The sequence below is a fragment of the Stegodyphus dumicola genome, chromosome 2 (genome assembly GCF_044657685.1).
Source record: "Stegodyphus dumicola isolate Sdum_Otavi_A_Nest chromosome 2, ASM4465768v1".
NCBI lineage: Eukaryota > Metazoa > Arthropoda > Arachnida > Araneae > Eresidae > Stegodyphus > Stegodyphus dumicola.
In genome coordinates this window covers 92,798,142-92,826,093 of record NC_140769.1, presented here as the reverse complement: position 1 = coordinate 92,826,093, position 27,952 = coordinate 92,798,142, and the positions used below count along the sequence as shown (strand labels likewise).

The 27,952-nt window shown below is 32.4% G+C and overlaps 1 protein-coding gene across 1 annotated transcript; it reads left to right on the top strand.

Annotated features, from left to right (window-relative positions):
• The first annotated feature begins 4,088 nt into the window (after window positions 1–4,088).
• Window positions 4,089–27,334, top strand: LOC118203935 (U10-hexatoxin-Hi1a-like). The gene is made up of 6 exons (XM_035376247.2): window positions 4,089–4,310; window positions 8,609–8,667; window positions 15,905–16,009; window positions 20,641–20,679; window positions 24,444–24,482; window positions 27,172–27,334. The coding sequence occupies exons 1-6, from the start codon at window positions 4,184–4,186 to the stop codon at window positions 27,211–27,213; spliced, it is 411 nt and encodes a 136-aa protein (XP_035232138.1). The 5' UTR covers window positions 4,089–4,183; the 3' UTR covers window positions 27,214–27,334.
• Window positions 27,335–27,952: the final 618 nt, after the last annotated feature.

Here is a 27,952-nt window from a genome sequence, read left to right as displayed (position 1 = left end):
CTGTCCGGTATCGAGATGAAGTCCTAGAACCCATTGTGAAATTGTACGCTGCAGCAGTTGTCGCTACTTTTGTTTTAATGGAAGATAACGCACGTCCCCATAGAGCTGACATCGTCAATGACTACGTGGAGAGTGAAGGGACTGCGTGTCTGGCGTGGCCAGCATATTCGCCCGACCTTAATCCCATTGAAAATCTTTGCTCTCATCTCGCCGTGCTATAACTTCACGTTTCCTACCTCCAGCCACTCTTATTGAGCTGGAAACTGCTCTACAAGAAGAATGGCGATTGCTTAATTATGCGGTGGTTGACCACCGAAAGCATGGTTACAAGGTGTAAACTTTGTATACAGATGACGGGGGATCACATACCCTATTAATATCTTTTTTTTCATTTTATGCTGTTTATTTTCACTTGATACGTAATTATATTTAAGTCTCCAGTATGTCATTATCTGATAACTTGCAAAAATTTAATATTGTTTTCATTTCTGTATATAATTATTGATTTTGTTTTATGCATAAACATATATGCTACTTTCCTGCTGAATTTTGTGTCAATCAAAGCAGTATTTGTTGATTGTTTTGCATTTTACATCTTCGTGCTTAACTTTTCGAAGTGAGTGTATATTCCGTGTGTGTGAAGTGAGTGTATTGAGCCTTTTATTTTCAAATTTTTTTGCAGTGACTTTTATATTGTTTACCGATATTGTGATGATTTTTAGTTGTGCACAATTAAATAAATATATTCTTTCTCTAGACGATATCTCTTGGTCTAGACAAGTAAATAAATCCTTAAACTTCCAGTCACTATCTTGATATATTCTGTGGAATTCTAAAACAAGTTCTTCCGGAATTCTATCCAATAAAATGGGAATCAATAAAGTGCTAGAAGAGTATTTGCCGTTAGCAGCAACACCAAACGGCTCTAAAAACTTCTAATATAAGCACCGGCTTTATTAAACAGCCTTCTTAATCCAGTTAAAACAATTGTACCTCTTTCAGTAGGAATTTTATCTCATTAAAATGGATTTGAAAATTTTCTTAACAAGAGTATTCTTGTTTCCAAATCTATTTTTTGATACATCCAAAGCAGCATCATAATTTTCTTCTGTTAACGCAAAACCTCTTGTACAATTATAGACCTTATCTATTAAATACAAGCTTAAATAATTAAATTTATCTATTTTTGTAAAATTAATATTATTATGAACAACGATTTCAAACCATTTATAAAATTCTAGAGGCAAGATCGCCATAGAATTTATGATTCTCAATTTAGGAACTTTAACTGTTTTCTCTAAAGATTTTGTTTTCTGATGGAATTTGAGCAGTATCTGAAGTAGAGGAGAATACATTATTAGTATTTATTTCATCTTTCATTAATCTATAAATTACACTGGTTGTCTTTTGTTTCTAGAGAATAATTTTTTTCTGAATATTCCTCTGACACAGCATTTCATCTTCTACAATCTTTCAACAATTTTCTACAATTTTTCCTCACTCTGTCAGTCATCAACTTCCCAGTAATATCTGCCCCGATAAGAAATTGTATTTTTTTCAGATTGTCTTAGAGGATATTTATTATTATTATCATATTCCTTGTTGCCTACGTTCTTTCATCCATACTTCTTTTGTCGCACTTTTTACTGCAGCACTTATTTCCTTTTAGTCATTAACTTCCCAAATCCCGTTTATAAATTCCTTCTAAATTGCATTTTATTATTTGGTATTTTTTATATTCCTGAACTAATTATCTATTTTAAAAAAAGGGAAATACAACTATGTTTCATTTTTGTCTTCACTCACTATTTCATATTCTATGTCTGAAGCCAATTCTTTTATTAATTTATTATGTTTGAGATTAATGCTGACGAGAGCTCTAATAAGCCGAAGACATTATTATTTCCATGAATTCCGATATTCAAAGTTTTCAGTACTTCTGGCATAACTGTTTCATTAGATTTTGTTCTTTAATTTTGGCCTACAGTGTAATTAACAAATCATCTACAAACATGTCAGTAACTCTTCATACTAAGATTCTGTCGAGTGCAAAGGACAACTTCTACGGGTGCTTTACAAGTATTAGCAGGTTAGACTTGGTAGAACGCGACAACGTGAAGAAGCTATTGTACGAACAAGAGCGCGAAGAAGCTGTTGTATGGTGCAACTCCGACTCCAGCATACTACTCCTTGTGGCAACACATATGTGTATATAGTGATTATGAACATCATGGCAGTGAACTTTTAATACTGGACTCTTCGATATTAATTGCAGTTTGAATGGCTAGCCTCTTATGTGGACTACTTCAGCTTTTTTTACAGATGTCTCAAAAAATGGCAAAAGAACAGGCTGAGATTTCTGTACTTATATAGAAGACAGATATACGCACAAGAGGGAAACGAAACTAACAGATCACAACACTATTTGTCAGGCGGAATTGTGCGTCATTAAACAAGCCATAATTTAGGTCAAGATTTTGTACCACATAAATTTATGACTCTGCTGCTACTCTCACTGCAGTTATCAGTCGACACACACACACAAAAAAAAAAAAAAAAAAAAAAAAAAAAAAGGGAGCAATGAGATATATCTAAGGACTCCTTCTTTTTATACCTAAAAGGACAAGACACAGTTTCGTTGGGTGCCATCACATACTTTGATCATCGGCATTGAAACAGCTCATAAACTTTCAAAAGCAAGTTTGAATTCTGACTTTTGTCTTATACAACATACTAGTATTACCAGAATCCTATATGAAGAAACATTATACAGAATGCTTGAAAAGTAGCAGGAAAGATGGAACAGTAGAAGGAACATAGGTTCCAAGATCTACTCATTCCTTACACGGCATGGCCTGTTCCCATTGCATATATATCATTTCATCATTAAAGGGAATGCTCTCTCCTGATCCTCGTTATTTTATCTGTTTATATACGTATCTTCTCATCTGCGTATGTCAGCTAGTGAGTATTGGAAAGCATGAATGAAGAATGCTAGCAGAAGCATAACAGCGATCAGGAAAATAATCGCATCCGTTACTTATTGTGCATCACTTATTGATATAGAATGATTGCACGTAGTTGCAAATGATTTTTACATCCAGATAGTTCTGCGTGATTCTGTACCTTGAATACATTCTGTTTGCTTTTAATGTGAGCTTATTAAGTACCTCTTGTCTATATGTACATTCATAATCGATACCGGACATTTATGTAAATTGCTCAGCATTTGTTTTTTAGGGGCTGCATATACAATTTTTCTCTTGTTACTTCTTGTTCTCCTGCTTCTCCAGCCCTTTCTGCTTCAGTACATACTAGTTTACTTTATTGTTTTAATTTGGAGCAATTATTTTACAGTATTATAGCACATATCCATTTCAGAGAATATTTGCATTATCTTTCCGTTTCCCTTGATATTTTGCAACCTTTTAATGTTTTTATTTCTTATGTTGCGATTCTGGTTATCGGCCTAATTATCAAAGTGTTCATCTGGATTTTTTACGCTGATTAGATAATTAAGATGTTTCATTACTTAGTTTTCAGAAAGTCTGCCTTTACTAGCGGTACACAAAAGCGTCCAGACATCCGTGCAATAATTACAGTTCAAAGAGATGTAGCAGAATTACAGAGTTGCGTTTTAGAGTTCAATCTACGAGTAATTTTCGAAATTTGAGTTATTTTTCTTAAATATTTATTTAAAGAGTTGCTTAATAACCATAACGATACCTTGATTTTTTTACAGCTATTTATTGTGTTGTTTAGAACTGTGCGTCCTTATTAATTCTAATAAATAAATAGTCAATTTATTGATTATTTAAACACCTAACCGCAAACCCGTAGCGTGCGAATTACTGCATACATTTGTAAAATTAAAAAAAAACTTAAGTTGGCTTATACGTAATATCCTATATCCGGCCTTCATTTCGATGCATCTTGCATTTAACTACATCAAAATTGATTTTACTCACGAAAACTCATTTACCGCATTTTAAGGTAAGGAAAGTATGAGTACGATTACGTTTTGCAAAAACCATTGTTTTTGCTATGCAGAGGGGGAGTAAATAATTGAGCATCTTGGAAAGCAGGAAAAAATAAGACGTTTTCTAGTGAAGTATAAAACGTCTTGTAGTAGTTTCCATTTCGAAATTTTAGAAGATTTGACGTCTTTGAGACATTTTTTGCCATGAATATTTTAACTGTATTCGTATTCACATTAGCTATTGCCGCAACTCGCTGCAGCATACTTGAAAATGAAACAATCGAAGAAAGGAAATCCAAGTTTGTGAAATTTTACAAATGTATTTCGTGTGGTATGTTTGGAATTTAACTTAGTTGATTATTTTTAACTATTTATCGTTTTAACTGAATGTCTGAGTATTATTTTTATTTTTATAATCCAAAATTAAATGTGAAGATAACCGAACTAGAAAATGTGAATAAATAATACATCTTATATTCTCACCAAATTTTAAAATTTATTACTTATATTTAACATAAAAAATTTAATCGATCTTTGTCCTAAGAATGCCAAAGACATCTAATTTGACAAATGTTTTTCGTGTTGTATGCATGAAATTTAATTCATCTAATTATTTTGAACTATTTATCGTTTTAATTGAATGTCTGAGCACATTTTAATTTTTATAATCTGGAATTAAGTTTGAAGATAACAGAACTAAACAAAGTAAATAGAAATTTAATGTTGCATTTTCACCAAATCTTAAATTTTATTTACATTTAATGTAAAAAGTTGATTGATCTTTGTCGAAAGAATGTCGAAGGAATCTACTATTGAAAATATTCTCTCTGCATTGTAAATATTTGGTCCCCGTAATATTCATTCGTATTTTCTTAAACCTATTAAACGATAGAATGGAAGTCAGTAGCTGCAATCGAATCAACTTCTTGAGATATACAAATATTTGTACTCATCCGGTGTAATACGTTGTTACATACAGTTATCTAACTTTCGTAATATAAGTGTTCATTCCAATATAGTAAATATGCCAATTTAACACATAAAATACCAATAACAATGTTACATAATGACATTTATATATATTTGTAATGCAAAAATATTCCTTCCACATTGATTGTCATCACTTATATGTAGCACATTTGACTTATTTATACACCAAATGTAGTACTCATTTAATGCACTTTCAAACTGAATGCACTTCCGTATTGAATTATGTTCTATGAATGCTCATATGCAATACTGTGCTATTCAAAATATCTTGCAACAAAAGAAAATAATATGTACTGAACAACAGGCCTTGTATCCAATGTAACTGATTTCCGCAGAAATGACGTTCAATTCCGTACGGCACGAACCAGGACGGATGTCAACATCGCCGTGTATAGTAACTGCGATTCCTATTTGAAAATACTTCATCGAAAGTGGACGAGGCGCTAATATATTAAACGGTAAATCATCCAGCATATATGATATGGTTACAGAATGCAAGTATGGCATCTTGAATTAGACCATGATGGATTCAAATTCAAATTTCAATCTAGTGTCTAAATTAATAATCTTAATTACAATCAGCAAATGAATTTGTAAGAATGAAGCCTGATAGTTCAAGTTACAGCCTGCTATAAGTTATCATCTTAATTACCTTCACCCAAATGGATCAAAGTTCTTATTTCCTACTTTTAAATTTTGTTTATAAAAAAGGCTGCTGTTATGAGTTTCATTATTGTCGCAAGATAGGATACTTGCTCTCATGCTTTAGATAAATACTCAATTATTATCTGGAGTCATGTAACATTTTGGATTGGTTCATTGTTATAACCATAACTTTTAATATTTTTTACTGAAATTGTAGAGACATTAGGTTAATTTGAAGCAGGAGAGATGAAAAATGAGCAACGCCGGGACTCGAAGCACGGGCCTCTCGAATACGCGCCGAGCGTGCTGACCACTACACTACGAAGGCATGCTAAGAAGGTGGAAGGAATACTTTATAAAATCATCTGACTTAAATTAAATATTGAAATTTTCAATGAGAATCGTAAAGGCTTTGAAATACTTTCGAATATGTGTTATGAAGATTTTGCAGTCATTGCTATTCAACAGTGGTGTCACGATGTCAAGTAAGAAAAGGAGATAACTTACTGCCTCAGAGGAACTCGAAATTGCTAAAACGGATTTTATAAGTTTTAATATTTTGATTAACTGCGAAATCATTATGAATCATATAAGAAAAAAAAGTATCGAAACCATTGTCCTCCCCAATAATCCCTAGTAAATCTAAACAATCTCTAAAATTAAATTTTTTATGTATAAGGATAGTAAAATATGTACTGAAAATGTATAAAAAAAGTGAAATATATGAAGATTATTAAAATCTGTATACTAAAATCATATAAAGCAATTACAGCAAATATATAAAGAACCGGATCAACACAACTTATGGTCCTAGCCATAAGGTTCTTTTCAATTGCTTCTAATGCCCTATTTTCTAATGTTTTAAGATAAAAACTCAATTATGAGGAATTGTAGGATGATTTTGGTGTCCCCTAAATCCTGGAGATGTCTTTTATCGCGTCCTGAAAGATCTTAAGATCTTCATTTTTTGTGGTTTCAATTAGAATTCCCTTTCGTCTTATGTTTCTAACACTTTTAGCTCCTACTTTCAGTTTTACTGCACTTATTTTCTACCTTTTCTTTTACGCCTTCTGACGTAGCGGCTTCATCTTTTGGGTATATTAAGATTACGTGTTTAATTTTATTCGTTCTTGACTTTGACCTAATTCTATATCTTAAAGGCTTCCCTAACTTCCTCCAGCACGTTTCTTTCTATTTTCCTTTTTTTTTTCACTTTTAATTTCTAACAGCCCTTGGAGATAACTTTCTATACTTTGATTTTGATCTATTTAGCCTCTTAATTTTGGATCAATACGCTCTGTTTGGTATCCATTTTCAATATATCAATAAAATGAAACCTTATACTTTTAGAACATTTCGCAGAAATATCTTATATTTTAAAAGTCCATGTAAGTTTCCTAAGCATGCATAAGCTTTATCATTAAAGCCCACTACATTTACAGAAAGTGTATGTAGCTGTTCTCATCCTTTCTGTTTTTGAATGTTACGCGGCTGCCTTTTGTTACCGAGATCCCTCTCGTATGTCGATGCTGGCTTCTCACATTGTATCTGTTCTTCGTGCTTAGCCATGCTGAGCATGTCACTTACTGTAGGAATTACCGCAATCTCCATTATAAAAGCAACAAATGCAGTGGCGCTTTTTGCAAGTTCCGGTACCCCGAGATTCACATTGGACACTCACTACTAAGCTGGTTGAGTAAGTTTGGACCTTCTTTTAAGGGAGCACCCAGATGACGACAAAGAATTACTCAGCCATGGAGTATGAAATCTGCAAATAGGTCATAAGTTGGGTAATTACTCTCTCTGCGTCACGAGTTGGCACTCAGAACCTAAGGAAGATATGCTACAAGAACTCATAAAATGTTCGATGCAAGAGATTAAAAAAACTACAGATATTATCACACTCAAAGAGTAAAGCTTCTATTCGGTGATTTAATAATGCTTTTGTATTCTAAATATGTGCAATTAAATTATGTTCTGCTGTGGATAAAAATATCTTCCAAATAACACTACATCATCTGCTATCACAGAAGTTATCCCACGCATTTCTTGCTTCTTTTTGCATTTCACGTAGAAAATTTTGTTTTATCCCGATGATTTTTCATAGAAGTTTTTCTATTATGAATATCCGCAATTATGAATCCTTACCCCCTCCATTTCTTTAAGAAAAGGTTTGGCTAATTCGCCTCCGGTGAATCCAAAATCTACTGTAATTTCCTGGTGAATTTATTTACTCCCTAAATAAGACTGGGCTAATCGCGTGATTGAATTCGAGAGTAACACGATTTTACACGATTGCCGATGGGAGTGTTACCTACCTAGTACTATGCAGTTGCAGAGACCGGTAAGTAGAATAGTATTGTGCATCGTAGGAACTGTTTGAATCAATAAACAAAGCGGCAGACAATTTTCTCTTTGAAACGCCTTCTGAAGGAAAGTCGTTTTTATCTGTCATTGGTGAATAATTTATGAATAATATGTAAACTGCGTCATTTTCGAAATATAATCGCATTGAGATGATTTAGTCAGGATTTTAGTTCTGTCCAAAATGATGCATAACGTTGAAGCTGTCATCTAGTTTTGATCAAATATCATTGGTCCCGAAACTTACACAGGTTATACCGAGGCATAATATTTTGCTTAAATTAATATGACTGTTGCTCAAAATATTCTGATATAAGACCACTAAAATGTCAATTTAAATGCAGTGTAGCTCATGAAAATGCAATATATCTGATGATGTAGTGATACATTATGCTTTAATTTAACAGCTGAACTTGAGCAGTCTAATATTATCTAAAAATACAAACAGTTGTTGAAAATTTTAAAACTAAACCAATTGTCAAAAACTACCTGAAAACTAAGTTTTGATCAATTGCGCAAATGTTTAGACAAATCCTAAAAAAAAGTTATTAAAGTAATTTGCCTATGGGGCGTTTAATTAAAAAATTTAACTGAATTTTAATATATTTTTTTTCTGCTCATTTCTCCTAGAATATGAAACTGAAGCTTTCTGGGAATACACTGAATGCAAGAAGCTTAAGTCACAAAAAGTAAGTATTCGTTCAAGCTTTTCTGACAATAATGTAGCGCAGTGTACTAAATGCTTATTATAATGAGCGTGATAAAGGTCTCGTACGCTGTAAAAACGAAACTAATCTTTATCCTAATATATAAAAGTGAAGTTTAAAGGAGATAAATTTCATTCTTATAGTGAAGCTAATTTTAATATGAAAACTATGCATATTTCTAGAGATACTGATAAGAGTCTTTCTTCTTCAATATGGCATTAAGTGACAAAATAAAGATAAATAATTAAACAAAAAAGATAAAGTTATGCATGTGTTCCCATCTGTTGAATAAAATAAGGGTGAAAGGTTCAGAAAATTAAGAGATAAGGCTTTTAAAATTAAAAAAAATACAGTGAATAAAATCATTAACAAAAGCTCACACTTTTAATGAGTGTTCTGATGAACAGCCTTAAAAGAAATCTAATTAATTAATTTAAGCAATGCTTTTAATAATTTTAGCATGATTATCGTTCATCATTTTAAATATGGTTTAATAATTCTTTATAAGTACTTCCCCATGCATTTAATTATTAATAAAGTACCTTTAATAAATCATAAACTTTAATAAATGATTACTATCTTTTATGATATTTTTATTCCAGTCTTCGATAGCTTTATTTGAAACGGCACTGCTTATTCCCTCGCGTACAGATTTCAAAAGGACGTGACTTATTTTAAAAAGCGCAAAATATCTTTATTTTTTTAATTGAAAATTTTAAATTCATTGTGCACCACATAGTATTACACAAGGATTACAGAGGTAAGTAAAACACAAACAAACAAATACAACAACACAACACAAAATAAAATAAACTTACAGATTCACAGATGACACACAAGAGATAAATTTACAGAAAGAGAAAGCCATTTTATGTTGGACAAATACGTGAAGAGGGGAAGGAAAATGTAATATTCACATATTTTTAACCTAGAAAGGAATTCTTTTCGTTCTTCCTTGAGCTTTGAACAATAGAACAACAAATTTTCGACATTTTGCACTCCCCCGAAACTGCATGAACACAAGTCTGCACTAGATAATTTAATTCTCTTTAGATATGAATTGAATTTACCATGTCCAGTTAGAAATTGAGTAATTCCAAAATTACAGAAAAAGTGTTTATTATTCAATCTGTGTGGATTGGAAGGGAAATATAGTTTAGTCAAGGAGGCAGTACTAGTATTCCGGTATATTTCATTCCACTTGAGTATTATATCCTTCTTGAAAAGTGACTTGGACAGTATCATTGGAGTATTTACTTGAAGATTTGTATTTTGTTTTTCCAACCAATTAGCCCTTCCATTTACTAGATTGCCAGTATGGCCACGTACATGAGAAAAGATAACATCAACACCTTTATTATTAAGGTTTTTAAGAAGGGCATGAGAAGTGACAATAAATTTATTACATGAGAAGATATTCATAAGAGAATATAGGGATGAAAGAGAATCACTGCGAATAAGAAATTTAGAACGTAACGAACAATTGTTAGATATCCATTTAATTGACTCACTAATGCACAGTAATTCGGCTTGGAAAACACTGCATTCATTGGGAATTCTAAAGAATTTGTATTCCAGCTCAGAACCATGATGGAAAACAACATAAGTTATTAATTTTACTGCCATCTGTATAACACACAACAAGGCAATTATCATCAACAGAATTGTCATAAATGATAGTTTGAATTGGCAAACGACCGGCAGGATGAGGAAGATCTTCAAACAAGACCTTGGTATCGAACGTAAATTTGCTGATGGTATCTTTAAAATTTTTATCATTTAAAACATGAAGGTCAATCGGAGAAAATCCTGAAATTGCAAAACTAGGCTTCATAGCTAATTGTTCTGTAGCCACGCACAACTCTTAGTAAAATTCTTCTTTGAATTCTGAGAAGTATACGAGAATTAATCTTCTTTTCTTGAGCTATTCCCCATACTCTAGAAGCATAGCAAATAAAGCGGACAATACTCTGCTTATAAATCATATTAACAACATTAGATTTTAAACCAAGGTATTGCAAGAGACATAATTAAGTCCTATAAGTATATTTTAACACTTATTAGATAAATACGTAATATGATTTTTCCAACAAAACTTATGAACAAGAATAACGCCTAAATATTTAATTTCATTCACCGTTTCGAGTAAGGTATTATCCAAGTACAGTTGTTGGTTTGTATAGCTGACATACTTTCTTTTAATTATCATAATTTTAGATTTATTAGGATTGAATTCCAATTTCTGTTCTCTGGACCAACTGGAAATAATATTAAGGGTGTTCTGAGCCGTATTAAAGAGAGTAACGGAACACTTCTCTTGAAAGAAAATTAGTACAAAATCAGCAAAAGCAATTGTTTTACAACTCGGACAATGTGAGAGTCTATTGAGTAGATCATTCATAATTAAATTCCACAGTAAAGGTCCAGAAACCGAGCCTTGAGGGCAACCTCTTTCCAAAATGCGGGAGAAAGAAAGGTGGCCAAGGGAGAGCAATGCAGATCTGTCATGCAGAAAATCTTTAATAATTCGGAAAATATTACACGGAATGCCAGCTTTCTTTAAAAAAACAACAAATATTCCAGGCCACCAGGCGTGGTCGAAAGCACCTTTGATATCAAGGTTCACTAAAAACTGTATGTAAATTTCTCTTCTTACCTTCGTCTACTGTGTCTTTTAAGTACAAAAGAGCATCTTCACGACTCTTATGAGGAGTAAAACCAAACTGTGCTTTATTTAACAGTTTTTTATTATGCAAAAACGAGGTAATTCTATTAAAAACAGCTTTTCTAGGCATTTTCTTAAACTGTTAAGAAAACTAATGTATCTCAAGTTATCTAAATGCGGAATACGAGGACCACTATTCTTAGGGATTAAAACGACATTCGCTATTTTCCAACAACGACGAAATGAATCAAGCTTCAGACAAACATTGAAGACTTTGGAGAATAAGTTTGGAAACATTCTATGAACTTGCTTCAAAATTTCGTTTGAAATAGAATCAAGACCAGGAGCTTCATTGCATTTCTATAACACTATTAATTTCTGACATAGTGAATAGAAAATCTGGATTAGCCACATAATTTAATAAAGCTTCAGCCCTAATTATTCTATGAAACGAATTATCCGTGCTAAAAGGGACCGCGAGAAAGCTTCTGTTAAGAACCTCATTAGTTGTTTCTTCTAGCGATTTTCTACAATTACCAGATGGGATATAAATTCCACTGACTTATTGAAATTCATCATGTCTAAGTCTTTTCGCAAATTCAAGAACTTTTTCTTATAGTATTGAACAAAATATAGGAACTTTTAATTTTTCTCTGGGGGATTTTTAACCAAAACAACGTAAAATTTCTGTTAGGGGTCTTAAACCTTTTATCTCCGAGAATCACATTAATAAACTCAAAAAGATTCATGAGGAACATATCTGTCAAATAAATAACTTATGTAGAATATTTATAAAAGAGAGAAGTTTACAAGACTGTAATTAATTTTAAGAGGAAGATGGGGTTACCGATTTTTATAATATTCAATATTTTGTGTTTTTAATTTTAAAAAAATTCGTTATAAGTCGCCTTAATATGATTTGTGCTCTTTTTTTAATCATGAAAGAGAATGAAGGTGATGTGGTATATAATAATGTCATAAACAATGCAATGTACGTAACAGTGTCACAAAATTCACTAGCAATAAGAAACTCACATTACTAGCGGGATGGAAATCACTTCAATCTTAATGAGAAACTTCGCATTGTTTTTGCTTTATCAAAGCTTCGATATCCAGTAAAATTTGTGCTGTTGCGATTAGTAAAATATCCTCCAAATGACGATTTGTTTTTGATTTTGTGTTTTTCATATGAGTAAAGAACTGTTCACGTATGCAGGTACTGGCAAAGGTAGAATACATGAACAGTCCATGTTTACGTATTCCTCGGTATTTGTCTTCGGGTACGTACTTCGAATAAAAATAAATTAATGCAATATTTTTAAGGAATCTGAATTCTACTGCAAAATCACACTGCAAGTCCACAAATTCTAATTGAATTTCAGGTAGAACATTTTCGATGCTCTCTGAGAATGGCCAGGAGAGCATTCTCATCAAATTTTCATTCTCAAGTAAGTCATACTCTCCATTAACGAAAGGTTTTCCAAGTTAAAAATTTTTTTCTGCTGTCATGTTGTTCATTCAAACACTATTTTCGAACTTTGTATTTCACTCTGAAAATAAAAGATTGCGGACAATTTAACTTTGATTTTAATTTACTGATTTCATCGCTTCAAAAATGTACTTCTAATACACAGTGTTTCCCACTGTGTAAGCTGTAAGGATTATGTTAATTTTATTAACAGTTAAATTTTAAGTTAAAGTTCCTTTCCTGTCAATTCTTAACTTCAACTTACTACTTCCGGCCAGAACGTACTTTTGGAATCTTGCTGAATATTTAATGAGGAGGAGCAGTATTTAAACCACGAAATTACTTACGGAGTCCGAGAGAATCAGAGTTTCTGATTTACGCGCGTCTGCCTTTTTGGCCACTCTCTCTCTCAAAGCTGTTATTACGCTCGGCCGTACTCAGGCCCTTGCTAAAGCTTCGTAGTAAAATAAGTTAAGGGGCCAACTCTAATTGAACCTTGATAGCTTCGGCTATACTTCTTTAGTTAATCTTAGTTTTAGTTTAATTCTTAGTCTTTTAAGTTCAAGTCCAAGTGCGGGCTTTGCTTGTACACTCCCAGGCGGAGTTTTGTTAAATCTTATTGGAATTATAAAGGGGTAGTTACCCTTCTATCTTGTTGTTTCTTGTCACCGAACTCTAGCGATTATTCGCTTATCAGTTCTTAGATTCCTCACTTCCAACATTAACTTAGAATTCCAAAGTGAGGAACTCTACAAAGTATCAAAATGTCTCTTCATGTTATATTCTTTCATTACAGCTACACTCTCTTTGCAAAAAAGATAAACTGCTTTACTCTTGTGCTGAGGGAAAAAGTAAAGAGGCGACCAGTTTACTTTTAAAAAATTGCACATATTCTTCACTTTTTTTTTGGTTGTTGTTGTTATCATGGCTTGCCATTTGGCACTTATTTGAAGACCAAAAACGCTTCTGAATTTCAGAATTGGAAATCAGTATGCTTATCGCCCACCAGTTAAGATGTTGTACATCCATCTGTTCCTTTGTCAACTGATTTCAACATTGGGAGAAATACAATTTTATTAATTTTTCCCCAACCCCTTCTACCCTTTTGGACAAAATGTGTATGAACGCATAAGAAAGATGCCGGGTCAAGAAGGTCAACACGGTTCGCTTCTTAAAATATATTAACATTCAACAAACCCACAGTTGAGACAAATATCAAACATCTCGCAAACTTATCTATGGGGAAAATTAAGGAAAAGCAAATAATTTGAGACAGTACTGCATTGAGAGTTTCATTTTTAACTTATCGGAAAAGCTCACCTGTCCATTAAAATACTTTCGGCTAACCACGGATTGAAGACCCCTATTCTACGTCATTATCGTCTTTTGGAAAAATCATTATAATAAAGTTCAAATTGCCCAAATATATTTTTACTCTTTTTTTATTGCTCATCAGTCATCCTTAGTGTTATGTAGTGACAGCTCGTCATGTGTATCAAGTGAATCACTGACTCACTTAAGAGTTTTGGAGTTCACTTCAATTTTTTTGAGTTTTCATTATCATCTTTTCGAAGTTCTGATATAAAAGACTCAAAAGCTGAAAATCGTATCTTTATCTTTCACCAAAGTGGTGATATTTGTCTTCGGAATAACACATTCGTTAGCAGTTTCTGACTGCGTTTTTCCATCGGAAAGTTTTTGAATAATTTAATGTTTAATATTAAACTGATAAAGTGTTCAGCTTTCTAAATTTGAAGCCATTATAATGAAACTCACACTAAGCCTGCAGTAAGTAAAATGTAAAGAATTTTCTGAAATGTTCGTTTCAAATCGAGAAATTGCTAGGGAAAAAAATTTCACAAAGTAGTCTTACGAGTAACACTCTCATAACATCATATCTCATAGATGATTTTCTTTCCCGATCTAACGAACTATTTAATAACAGTGATAGAAGTTTGCAGTAGTAAATGCATCCCGAATAAGGTTAGAAGAAAACTGGAACAATTTCAAGTATGGTAATTTGAACCAGGAGTGTCCAGCCTTTTAGCTTGTCTGGGCCACATTGGAAGAAGATGAGATATTTTGAGCCATAACAAATTATTTCTAATACCAGTGGCAGCTCGTGACCTTCAAAATAAATGATTCACACAATTGCATATGTTTCATTAAAAATTTTCGTATTTTCTCAGATTTAATTGCTGAAAGAAATTCTTGAATCTGACCTCTAGCAGAGGAATGTGCTGGTTTGACCACGTTAGTTCAAATTTGCTCGGTATGTATTATATGTAAGAAAGCTCTGATACAGAAAACTCTTAAGTTAATTAGTGATTCACTTGATACACATGGCGAGTTGTCAATACATGCTCGCCATGTGTATCAAGTGCTGGCGGTATGCGCGAGCTGTCACTACGGATGACTGATGAGCAATAAAAAAGTAAAAATATATTTGGGCAATTTAAACTTTATTAATTATAATTTTTTGTAATATAATGATAGTGACATAGAATTATTTTGATACTATATTTAGTATTTTATTCATAACATTTCACTATAAAATTTATTTATAGCTATAGAGATAACAAGAAATCATAAAATTAATGTGATATTCGGCCTTGAATTTGAGAAACTAATGCATCAGTGTCTTGTTCGATTAAAGTGGTTGCAATTCTTAGGGAGTTCTCAAATTATTAATCCGATATTTTGGTTCAGTTTTTAACTAAGCGTCAAATAACTTATATGTTGATAGCAAAAAGTTAGCCTCAAACCACGATCGCAACAGTAAAATGTATCATCGGCGTGTGGTCTTGATATTTCCTTTGTGCTTCGCGCCTCTTCTTGGGACGCCTGCGTGCCACGGGTCTCGAGTTGGACACCCCTGATTTAATCGATACTTATTTTGGTTTGCTGAGTTAACGATACAATTTATTATTATAAAAGAATTGGGGAATTTAAATTTGTATCCTAGTAAGAATTTAAATCAGTTCCACTGTGTTTACTTATAGTTCCTAGATTAATAGTGATAAGAAAAATGAGAAAAAAATATGTTTTCCAAATGCATAAGTGACTACTTTTCATTTCTCATTTAGAGCACAGAAATTTTCGGTAAATGCAAGGATCGGTATATATCTCAAGCAAACAATGAAGAAGAAGATATGATAGAAATCTGCAAAAATCCAGAAGTTTTAGGAAAGGTATGCATTTTGCTTTCATTAAGACAAAACTAAAATGTGATTTTTTTAAGATCAATTAATATGCATCACTATTCACTTGTTCGTTTACAACACCCAATCAACTTTCAGTATCAAATTCTTCATCATCAGCTATCATTTTAAATGTCCTTTTAGGTGGTAATCCCAAAGTGAACCGGGGTGATTAGCTGTTTTATATTATAGACAAAGGGAAAAATTTCTATTAAACAGTTATTCTTCCAAAATGTTTTGAATGTATGAAACGAGCCTTCGGGTATTTAGCTTTGTGCTGTATGTATAATCGATGCCCTACATGTCAGCCACATAGATTCGCTAATTTAGATCTGAGAGAATACTTCCATTTCAAATGATTTCAAATCATGAAATAGTTGACATCAAAGTGCCACTGTAGGCAACGCCAAAAGGATGTATGCAGTATTGGAAATCATGCAGGGAATCTGTTTTCTGATAATTATCTCGAATATTGCTACCCATGTGAAACAAAGTTTTCGTCAGCTATCTCCAACGGTAATGGCCAATAGACTGGTTTTAATGAACAAACTTCAGTGCTTCTGGGCTTCAGTGCATAACTGGGCTTCAGCGCAGAATAAGCTTACTAGATTAAGCTTAAAGATAGCGGAACTAGATCTTAAAATAATAGAGTCAGGTAACATAACCGGACATGTTTCCACTTGTTTCGCGCTGACGCTGAATAGTGCTTGCTGTTATGAAATAGAGCTCATGAAGCCACGGATATAAGGTATATCTCAGGTTGAAAGGGTCTAAATGATGGGAAAAGATGTATTGACATAACCTGCAAAGTTTCCTAGTACGTATTAAACAATCGCTGCCAGGGGTATGCCGCCAGAGCTTTCTCGCAGATCAGATGCTCCCATGCCTTTATGACTCTCAAGCTCGCTGATAGTAAACGAAGTAAGTATTCCAACAAGATAATACAATCTGCCATCAGCCTTTGATTGCTAAGTAGATTAGGGATATTCCTTTTATTTTACTGCCATGAATTAGTCTCGATGATGCCCTGATATGAATGATGGCCAATATTTTCCTCTTCGTACAATCCCTATATGGTATTTGTAAAAAGGAAAGCTTAAGGGAAAACCATACTGGAAATTGGTTGATTTGGTTGGAATTCCAACTGGAAATTAATGAACCGTGACTTATTACGGAGACCGTGACTTGGACCTCTGTTTGAACTGTGACTAGACAATTGCTGGAGACTGTTGCTTGAAAACGTGACTTAATTAAGGAAGAGCCGATCTGTTACGAGATGCCGTTCTACAGGATTTTTACAAGTACGAGTTAATGTAGTTTTCCTTTCGCTTTTCTGATGTCATAAATTTTTCTTGCCTCCACTTGATGTTTTTTATTTTTAATTTGTCACATATTTATCTGTTTAATACATACAGTGACGACGTTTCAAATTGATTTCTTTTCTTTTTTTTATGACATCGCTATTTTTATGAATGTATAATGTTTATGACATCGCTATTTTTATGAATGTATAATATAAGAGAAAAGATTTCAAACCGAATATATCAAGTTCAAAAGGGCATTTAATTACTTACATATATATTTAATGTCCATTATTTTCTCTCGTTTGCATATTACTATATAAAATTTCCAATAAAACCGAAAATCTCGTCGTCTATTCCAAAAAAAGCATGAAACACTATTTGGGAAGTTAAAAGGATATTTACAATATCTGAATAAATACTTATCAGAGCCCATAATTAAACACTGGTTATTAAACACTGGTGAAAATAAATTTTAATATAAAATCAAAGTTGGTCGTCTGATTATTAAACTTGAGTTTCGCCATAATTTAAGTATTGAGAAAGTTGTAATGAAACATAGGTTATCAGGACAACTATTTCTCCTTATTTGCTTTGCGAACATGATGTGTCTTGAATGGGAACAGTGAGCTTACTGGAAGCTATGTTCTGTGGAACTGTAAAATAGATTACTAAGATGCGAAGGATTTAACTACCCTTCATTCTCCACGAAATTACAGGCGCTCCCGCACTTCGGAATACAAAGACCAACAGCTTGTGGTCTGAAGGTAAAGATATGAGAACTACTAACTAAATTTAAATAAGAGCTAAACTTTGAATACGTTATACAGATGACTGGCCTTTTCAGAGTATTACGTATGTCATATGCAAACTGCGGAAAACTACAATAAGTCTTAAAATATCGAGAGGACTAAACTTCTTAAAGGCGAACAACAACTGATTGAAAGCTGGCGTGGAATACAGTGGCAAGGAGGTTCACTTTCTATCCATCTAACTCTGTTCTTGGCGAAAAGCCACAACTTACATACTTAAGCGTTAGCAAGTACAATTTGCATAAACATATTCACGCGTTTATTCTGGTCGGAAGTAAAAAATAAGAGAGGACACGTAAAGTTTTAAAATAAAATAAAGGTTAGTAAAACTTAAGATCCTTATAAGGTAAGCTAAATAAATTATATAAAATTTAGTTGAATTTTCCTATAATTATTTAATTACTTATAGATGTTGATGAAGAAAATTATTTAAACTGTTGTCCGGAAATATACGATTAAACGAGGAAAACTTAAATTCGAGAATATTCTTAGATTGTTTTATTTTATTATGTCAAAGAGCTAAAGATGTTTATTTATTTCAGCTCTTTGACAACTTCTTCAGCTTTTTCCGCTCCTTAATTTTGTAGTTGTAAATTCAAATGATATAATCACTTGAGAAATTCTTTCAAAATTTTCGAAACTGAAAATATATGGATAGTTTTGTGCTGATCTTGGAATATCAGAATTCCATAACATTATGTGGGACTGTAGTAACTATAATATCTCATCTGAAACTTTTTTTTAAAAAAACTCAGAGTTATCAAAGTTTCCTTCAAACAAAGAGAAAAAAATAACGAAATATAACAAACTTTAGCTAAAGCAAAAGCGATTAAAAGCAAGCTATTGGATTGTGTATACAATTAAAGTCTAGTAAAGCTACAGGAATAATAATAACATTTTACCTTCATCCGCAACTTTTCACTGAGCACCCACTTACAGACGCGCAAATTTGGAAAAAGTGAAAAAGGAAGACTTTTATCGAAATCATTTTTACTCGAAATTTTCTGTTAAATACAGAGATCGTCATCACTCATATTTATGCATTAGACTTTGCTTATTTCTAAAAATCTCAGTTCACGGACTTCACATGGTCACAAAGCGAAATTTTGGGGTCGAGAATGTTTAATGTTGATACATGAATTACATAAAATAGATGAAAAGAAATAACATTAATGAAACTTTAAAAGAAATTTCATAAATTGAAATAAATGAAATTAATCATATGCCACATAAAACCCAAATAGAATTTGTTGATCTATCGAGTGACTCAAACTAGAAATTTGAGTTTCCATAAAAATCCTTGACTAATTTCTGAAACGGAGCTTCAGCTGAATTTTCCACAATTCCTGAAATGGCATTAAATTATCTTCTGCCATTCAGCATCACATATTTAATGAGAGACCATGTTTTCAGCTCTTAAAGCTTATTAGATTCAAATATCATTTAACGCTGAAAACAGCTGAAGGTGCTCTACGTCCGCAGTGTTAAATATTGCACCAAGGTTTAATTTGTTATGCAGCAAAATACAAGCAAATTTTCTTATTAAAACGCAATTTCTCCCATCAATTTTTATGTACTTGAAACAAAACTAAAAACTACTTCTTTTCATATTTGTATTGTTTACAAAAATAAATTATTTATGCGAAATGATTTTTTTATATATTTATTTTATATTTAATATCTAAGGCCGCGAAAAAAACTCGTTGATAAAAAAAGAGGTAATAAATGAAATAAGTTTAAAAAGTACTGTTTCGGGAATTATCTGAATTGTTCCAGAAAACTCCTCTAACTGCAACCGAAAATACGCATTTGCATCGAGATATGACTTACTAGAGAGTGATATGATAGACGAACAGTATAATGACACTGAGTAAAACGAGCCATAGAAACCACAAATGATATAGCAAGGAAATATTTCCGACTTGGCAGAGCCAGTGTGATTTGTTTATTTTAATACTATAAGCACTCGCATACGATACATATCGTCATTTGTGGTCGAGGCAAGAAACAAAATTAAAACGCCAAGAAACAAAGAATTAAAACAAGGTATGCCAAAAAAAAAAAAAAAAAAAAAGCAGTGGTAAAAATTGGAAATGAAAATTTAATCTAGTTACTAAATTTTAAAATATTTTATTCCTGCAAAACTTCCAAAAGGAATACTGAAATACAGAGATCACAATAAAAATCGAATGCGTTCCTAAAGTTAAAAGTTCTTTTAGTTGAAGCAATGTATACTGTGAGTTTCTTGAATCTGTTTTACAATTTCTCATTCTGATAAATTTTCTAAATCTGTAAAACTATTGTAGTGGTATACAAAACCTTTCAATTTAATCTAAATTCAGCAATCATTATTAATTATCTCTGAATATTTCAATGTTTCTTCTAGCTGCAAATATTTTCTGCTGGTATTTCGTATTTTTACTATGAATTGCGAGTATAGAAAAGATTACTCCTCCAAATGACAAGTTCATAAAATTTATACACTGTTTTCCTTTTTTTCATATTCTAGATGTTCGACTGCCTTGTAGCTGAGACAGAAGCAACTGGAGTAAGTGGAAATCACATTTAAATTTTGCATAATAATTTTAAAAGTTTAAACTGCTACTTTTTTATGAGATAAAACAGCACGCTTCATCATTTTGTAGGAATTATTTTAATAATGTCATGATACCGCATGCTGAATATGTATATCGTTTATTGTAGCTAAATCTAATTTAATTTATTACCGTGATAGAACATCTAATAAATCAATCTCAAAAAGTTAAAGAAAGACATATTTCATCAAGATCTGATTCGAGCAAGATAATATTGTTATATTCTGTCCGTCCATTTTAGAGGTATCCGTGCTTATTTTCACGAATAGAAGTGATAAGTTAAGAAAATCAAGGTTTCATATGAAGCTCTGATCTATTGAAAAGAGTAGAATCAATGTAGAATAGCACACGGAAGCTCAAGTATTGTTCAAGAGTTTCTTAAAATTTCCTTTGAAAAACTGAGGTCTTAAATTTCATATTCGAAAATGCGTTCTCTGTAGCAAGAAATCTGGGACCAAAATCATTCAGAAAACACACGCCGAATATGGCAAACGTGAAACTAACAAAAATCTTCAGCAACATTACACCTTTTAAATTCAAACTCTCTTATTGAATAAAAACACTCTGAGCACCGCGTCAAAGACAACCAAACTCACTGGATATCCATATAGGATAGATGGTTTAGAATTTTCTGTGCGTCTTTTCAATAAACTCTTGGAATATCAGAAGTTTTTGGAAAATGAGGATATTTCGTAAAACTACCATGTATGCTGATTTTTCTTTAAATGTATATCATTCTGCTTTTGCGCTACTAGACCTATTATCAAATAGACATAAAATTTATCAACTAAAACATGAATGAAATTATAAACGCAAATATCAGGTAAAAAAATATTAAGAAGTTTAAATAAGTTCGCAAATAATACTATATGTAAAATACTCATAAATTTAGAATTGTATAAAATAATACAATTTTAATTGTCTTATATCGTGCATTAAAATAAAAGTACTTAGACACATTTTCACTTTGAACAGATTCCATAAACATTAGAAGCAAATTTTGTAACATAAATTTTACAACTATAGGTTTGAGACGAAGTGTTAGAAGTTCCGAGAAATCACGCTCACAAATCGATATTTTTTCCTGATGTAAGACCAGAACAGAATTATTGAACAAAATAAGTTAACTGCTTTTTAAAATAAGTTAATTTCAGAATTAGAGCAGGAGTGACGTAGAATCTTGTAAAATTTAATTTCAGTGCTTTATACGCCATATTTGTTAACGAAACCTTTTTGATTTGTAAAGCAGATCACTCATATGTTTGACAGATTAAATGGCATACCGTAAATATTTCATGGTTATACGTGAAACGGGCATATATCTTTCTCCTAAAGTATTTTAACAGAATATGCTTCACATATTTTTGTTCAGTTGTTTTAAACAAGTGCTTAAGTTTAAACTTTTAACAAGTTTAAACTGAAAAATATTTTGTTGAAGTATGCATAAATTTATTAAGTTATGATTAAGTTTTTTCTTTGAAATGTTACTTTCTAATTACTCAAAGGCTTAAAAATATTTAAATAGATTTCTTTTTAAAATTTTTCTATTTTACTCATGAATAAGCAGTTTATTTGAATATTTGTTTGCGAATAAAAACACAATGCAAGTAAACAAAATATAACAAAATGATACATTCATTGCAACTTGTTTAAATTTTGAAATAGACTGTGTTTCTTTTCACCATATTTTCTATTGAGAAGATAAATGGCAAACTACCTGTATTTGCTTCCTTTCGTAATCTCTGCAAGCAGTTCTGTTACGGAATTTATTGCTTGCAATGTGCTTTTGAATGGCATCTTTTTAAGAGGATGCAAGAGCTTTCTGTTATGATATTGTCTTGATATGCATCTTGAAATGAAGAAATAAGTGCTTATTCCAAAAACATTTTTCAGGCATTTCACAAAAATTAAAATGGTTGAAAACTCATTACACTGAATATTAGTAGCACAGTTCAGATGTAGTAAGAAAATATTAATCAGATTTTGTGCTTACAAACTGTTAATGTAGTCAGAAAAATGTATAGAATTTAGGAAAAGAAAGTACGCGAACTTCCTTATGCACAAATTCTCACTGATATGACATCATTTTCTGATCGCCACCGTTTATCATCTACAGATAAGACCAAACAAAACTGGGATTGAACTTTTAAGTGGACATTATCGCGTGTTAGTTTAAATCAAATGATCCAACCACCATTTGACCACGTCTTTATAGAGATGATGATTAAGAGACAAATAACTATAACCTAGCATGCATTAACTGAAAGACGAGTACAATTTTTCTTTATAAAAGAACTTTTCTTTCACTCGGTTACTTGAAAGATTTTCAGTCAATGACTAGAAAGCTGAAATTTCTCAAAATTAAATATATTAAGGTTTCTAAAGGTGAATAGAAGTTGTTTTGTACAAGAGGGGGAACAGTCATGTATTAAATGCTTGCATTTTTATGAATTTATTACCATTTATTAAAATTCAAACATTTAAAAACATATTCATAATTATTTTCAAGACCGTTGATTTAAGATAATGTGGGAATTTTTTCCTGAGATTTAAATAAAAATTCCGATTTGTATTACATCTCTTAGTCTGTAAATTCTTTTTACGATTACAAAATGAATCAGCTCTAAATAAGTAAGATATCATAATTAAATAATATTAAGTAAGATTTAGAACATTTCGAAATGCATAGTTGCAGGCGAACTGGATGTTACGCAGAATTTAAATTTTTAATTACAGTAGAAGTCCGATAATCCGGCACGTTCGGGACCGGCTCGGTGCCGGACTACTGAAAATTCCGGTCTATCGGGCGGTAATTATAAGAACAATTAGGTTAATAATTAAACTAAAAATACAGTATGCAAATACATACAACAAAGTTTATTTTACATTTCATATAATGTATGTACACGTACTGTAAAACATATTTCACTTAGATTTAAAAAAGTCACGAATGTCTTTTTGTTTTCTTGACTTTTGGCGTTTAGTATAAAATTTATTTCTAATGATATGGAAATCAATAATTTCTGAAGCACTGTAGCTAGTACTAGCCTCGGCAAAAGAGATACACTTATTTAGTGATTCTGCAGCTTCTTCCCAGCTGATTTTTTCCGTTTCGGCATCTGAGTCATTTTCTTCAAGATTTTGAGTAGGCTGAGGGTTTACTACAATGTTGATAATGTCCTCATCGGTTAGTTCTTGTTCAACAGGCTCATTCTCGTCGATTCACAACGCACAAAAAAATGGCGAAGACGCTTCGTGATTGATTAACGGAGCTGCACTGCACCTGAATTTGTTGTGACAGCTGAGACTAGCCGGCCGCTAATTGTTTCCGAACAATACCGAGCGCTTCCGGATGATCTCGAACTACCCCGAAAACTTCCGAATAGCTCTCGAGCGGTTTTATTTGCTTTAAAGACACACTTTTGGAGAAAACCAAAATTTTTACAATTTTTCGGAGCGATGCCGGACTATCGGGCATTCCGGACTGTTGGATGCCGGACTAATGGACTTCTACTGTAATACTAAAATAAATCTTATTTCTTGAGATAGTTCTACAATGAGCAGTAAAGGTAACGTAGGCTTAAAAATTAAATATGTAAATAAAACTTTTGAAAATTTCGATTTTCTGGTAACTACTAACAAGCAGCTGCATAAATTTACTTATAAATTTTGAGATATTAGTAAGTTACAAATCTGCATTATTTATCTCGTATTTCAGTTAACCGAAGAAGAGAAAGAAAGCTTGGAGTCATTCATTGTAAGTACATTATCTTCAATGACGATTGTTTTTCACGTCTAATAGATTACTTTTAGTTCTCAGTAGCAGTGTTCCTTTTTCAGAGAAGAAATTATTTTACTTACAAAACTTTCCATTTTTAGCAATACCTGTGCTTTGGCTAAATATACTTTTAAAATCTATAAATTTTCTGTTATTCCGGGAAAGAAAACATTTAGCAATAAAGAAAATCATTACAAACCTTCTGATATTACATAAAATAATTCCAAAAACCGTTTCAAAGGTTAATTACTTCCCTTTACTCTCTACTAATTCGTATTTAGAGGAGGGAGACATCAGTGTAAACACCTGATATTCTATAGCTATACTATAAAGGAAGCAATATTTTCATTAATTTACAGAATAATAATCACTGTGTAGAGTTCCTCACTTTGGAATTCTAAGTTAATGTTGGAAGTGAAGAATCTAAGAACTGATAAGCGAATAATCGCTTGAGTTCGGTGGCAAGAAACAACAAGATAGAAGGATAACTAACCCTTTATTATTCCAATAAGACTTAACAAAACTCCGCCTGGGAGTGTACAAGCAAAGCCCGCGCTTGGACTTGAACTTAAAAGACTAAGAATTAAACTAAAACTAAGATTAACTAAAGAAATATAGCCGAAGCTATCAAGGTTCAAATCGAGTTGGCCCCTTAACTTATTTGACTACGAAGCTTAGCAAGGGCCTGAGTACAGCCGAGCGTAATAACAGCTTTGAGAGAGAGAGTGGTCAAAAAGGCAGACGCGCGTAAATCAAAAGCTCTGATTCTCTCTGACTCGGTAAGTAACTTCGTGGTTTAAATACCGCTCCTCCTCATTAAATATTCAGCAAGATTCCAAACTACGTTCTGGCCGGAAGTAGTAAGTTGAAGTTAAGAATTTGACAGGAAAGGAACTTTAACTTAAAATTTAACTGTTAATAAAATTAACATAATCCTTACAACTGTTTCATTAAAAGGAATTTTCTATTTATTCATCTTCGATTACATAAATTTTATTCTAATTCCATTACTATTCGTACAGTAATATACGTATATTTTTTTGAATAGCTAATATTACTACTGAACTTCAAAGAAACGCGTTATATCAATCCTTTAAAAAGTTAAATTTCATGTTTATAAAAATCCTGTGACAGTGTTAAAATCGCTTTAATGAAACTCTTCACCTTATTTAGAGAAAATGGCTGAAAGCTCGCTTTAATTATCAATATTTAAGCAAATTAGGCTTTCCTTTTCGAACACCATGTATAATTAATACGCTGGCTTTCCTTTTCGAACACCATGTATAATTAATACGCTTTTCAATTACACGTCTTGAAATTATTCTTTTAACTTAAATTCAGAATTCCTCATACCTATTCTAATTTTTTTTTTACTTATTACGTGCTCCGCCCTTAGGCACTGCACGGAAAGGGCGGGATGCCCCGTGGAGGTCTTTTTAAGAGAAACTGGCTCGTATCCATGTTACACAGGGGGGAAATCACGAAAACGCCCATACAGCCAGCCCGTTCGGCGAGATTCGAACCCCGGAACGAATACCAGTGTTCAGCGGCTTTTACCGCTCGGCCGCTGGTGGGCCACCTAATTTAGGATGCTATTTATACGCATTCTAAATTACTGGTAGTGTCCACAGTTAAATATTTTGTATTCAATAAAATGGTGTTTTATACCCTTCCCTGGTCGTGTTCACCTTCAGCCTGTGCGAGCATTGGCAAGGACTTAGGTAGATCTAGTCACATTTTATGTTAGCTCAGCGTACTAGATCCTACATGCTTATCGATGGTCGAGTGGTTAAGGCAGTTGAATGCTAGATGTTCGACCCTGGTTCGAGACCAGGCAAACAAGTTAGCTGTATTCTGGATTTTCCTCAAGCGTAAAACGAATACTAGTCAGTTTCCCTTAGAAGGACATCTTTTTTCTTAAGCTTTTCATATTCCAATAACCTAACTATCTAATGAAGACAAGAGGAGAAATTGAAGGTAATTAAATCTTTTTAATGACTTAAAATTACTTTGTAACGTCGTGTATTCTTAGTTGTCATATAATGTATGCGTCGTTGAAGATTGTTTAGCGAATTATCACTAAGTGCTAGAAAATCAGAAGAAAGGTGCATAGAACCCTTTATTAACTCAAATAAAGTTTAGTAGTCGGCACCAACTCGTGCTTAAAAAAAGCCAACACTTAAAACACAAAGGCTTAAATCAAAAGGCAATGAATAACTTAGAACTGAGGAAGTTAAGTATAGCCTAACGGCTTAACAGCTAATAGCTATTGCGCTAGCTGACTCTGACCCGAAATCAGTGCAACAAGCAAAATGGCAAGAACAGAACACCACATAATTCTAATCCTCAGAGAATCAAAGCTAGCAACGTGATCTTTAAGCAAGCTGAACACGCTATGATTTTCCCCTCCAAAACGTTCTTTTAAATACTTCCTTCTTCTACTTAATTTGATTACGCGCGGGCTGGAAATTTGCATTTTGTCAGGGAAAGGAAATACGGTTTGATAGGAAAAGATTTTTTAACTTAAAATAACTGGTTAGAAAATTAAATGATATTCTACAACTTCATAAAAAATATAATTAAAAATTTATTTGTGACTAAATTTTCCTGTGCACATATGTAAATTAAAATTAATTAATTAATTATGTTTCATTTATTTTTTTTTCAGCGCTGTGCCAGAAGTGTCTACAAATCCCACTGCAAAGAATAGTCACATTTTGTTACAGCAAAGAAAGCCTTTCTTTCAGAAAGAGCATATTTTGATGATAATGCAGAATGTAATGTGCATAATTCAATTTTGAAATGATAATAAAAGATGTTAAAAAACTTCATTTCTTTATTGACTTAGATTAATGTTAATACTGTAATTAGCACTATAAATTGTAATCAAAAATAGTTTTTGTTCAAAATGTTAAGATTCTAATAAATAAGAGATTAGATAAAATTAGAGATCATAGCACAAATTTATCAGTTAAACTTTAAATTACAGTATCAAATTTATTTGCTTGAGGTACCTCTTAGTTCAAAAGTTAAAGCCGCAGGTAACTAGTTGTTAGTTCATAGCATTTTCTGTTTCGAGCTGTTGAACGCACCAATGCATAAGGCTATCGTGCTTTCCCTCACGTTCTTTATAAATCCAAGGAGTTATCTTGAGAGAAACTTGCATAATGGCATGATTCTATAAAGCAGATAGCCGTAGTGTACTACTATGTAGGAGAATGTTTTGAATAATAAGGAACAAAAATAGGTAAACTGCAGTATTTAAACTTTCTTCCAACTGACCAATTTAGAGTCACACAGTGCCTGAAACAATTAATCCGATTCAGATGAAATGCTTTATCGTTGCCTCTAAAGCCTCGTCTGGTCAACACGAGAAGATATATCTCCGAACAAGTCTTCTTCGCAGACATGTCGCCTGAGAGCATTGCTCTGAATTTCTAAGACAAGAA

Coding starts and splice junctions, on each gene's coding strand:
- LOC118203935 (XM_035376247.2), top strand. CDS start 4,184: ATGAATATTTTAACTGTATTCGTATTCACATTAGCTATTGCCGCAACT. Junction 8,668..15,904: donor AGAAGCTTAAGTCACAAAAA/GTAAGTATTCGT, acceptor TTTCTCATTTAG/AGCACAGAAATTTTCGGTAA. Junction 20,680..24,443: donor CTGAGACAGAAGCAACTGGA/GTAAGTGGAAAT, acceptor CTCGTATTTCAG/TTAACCGAAGAAGAGAAAGA.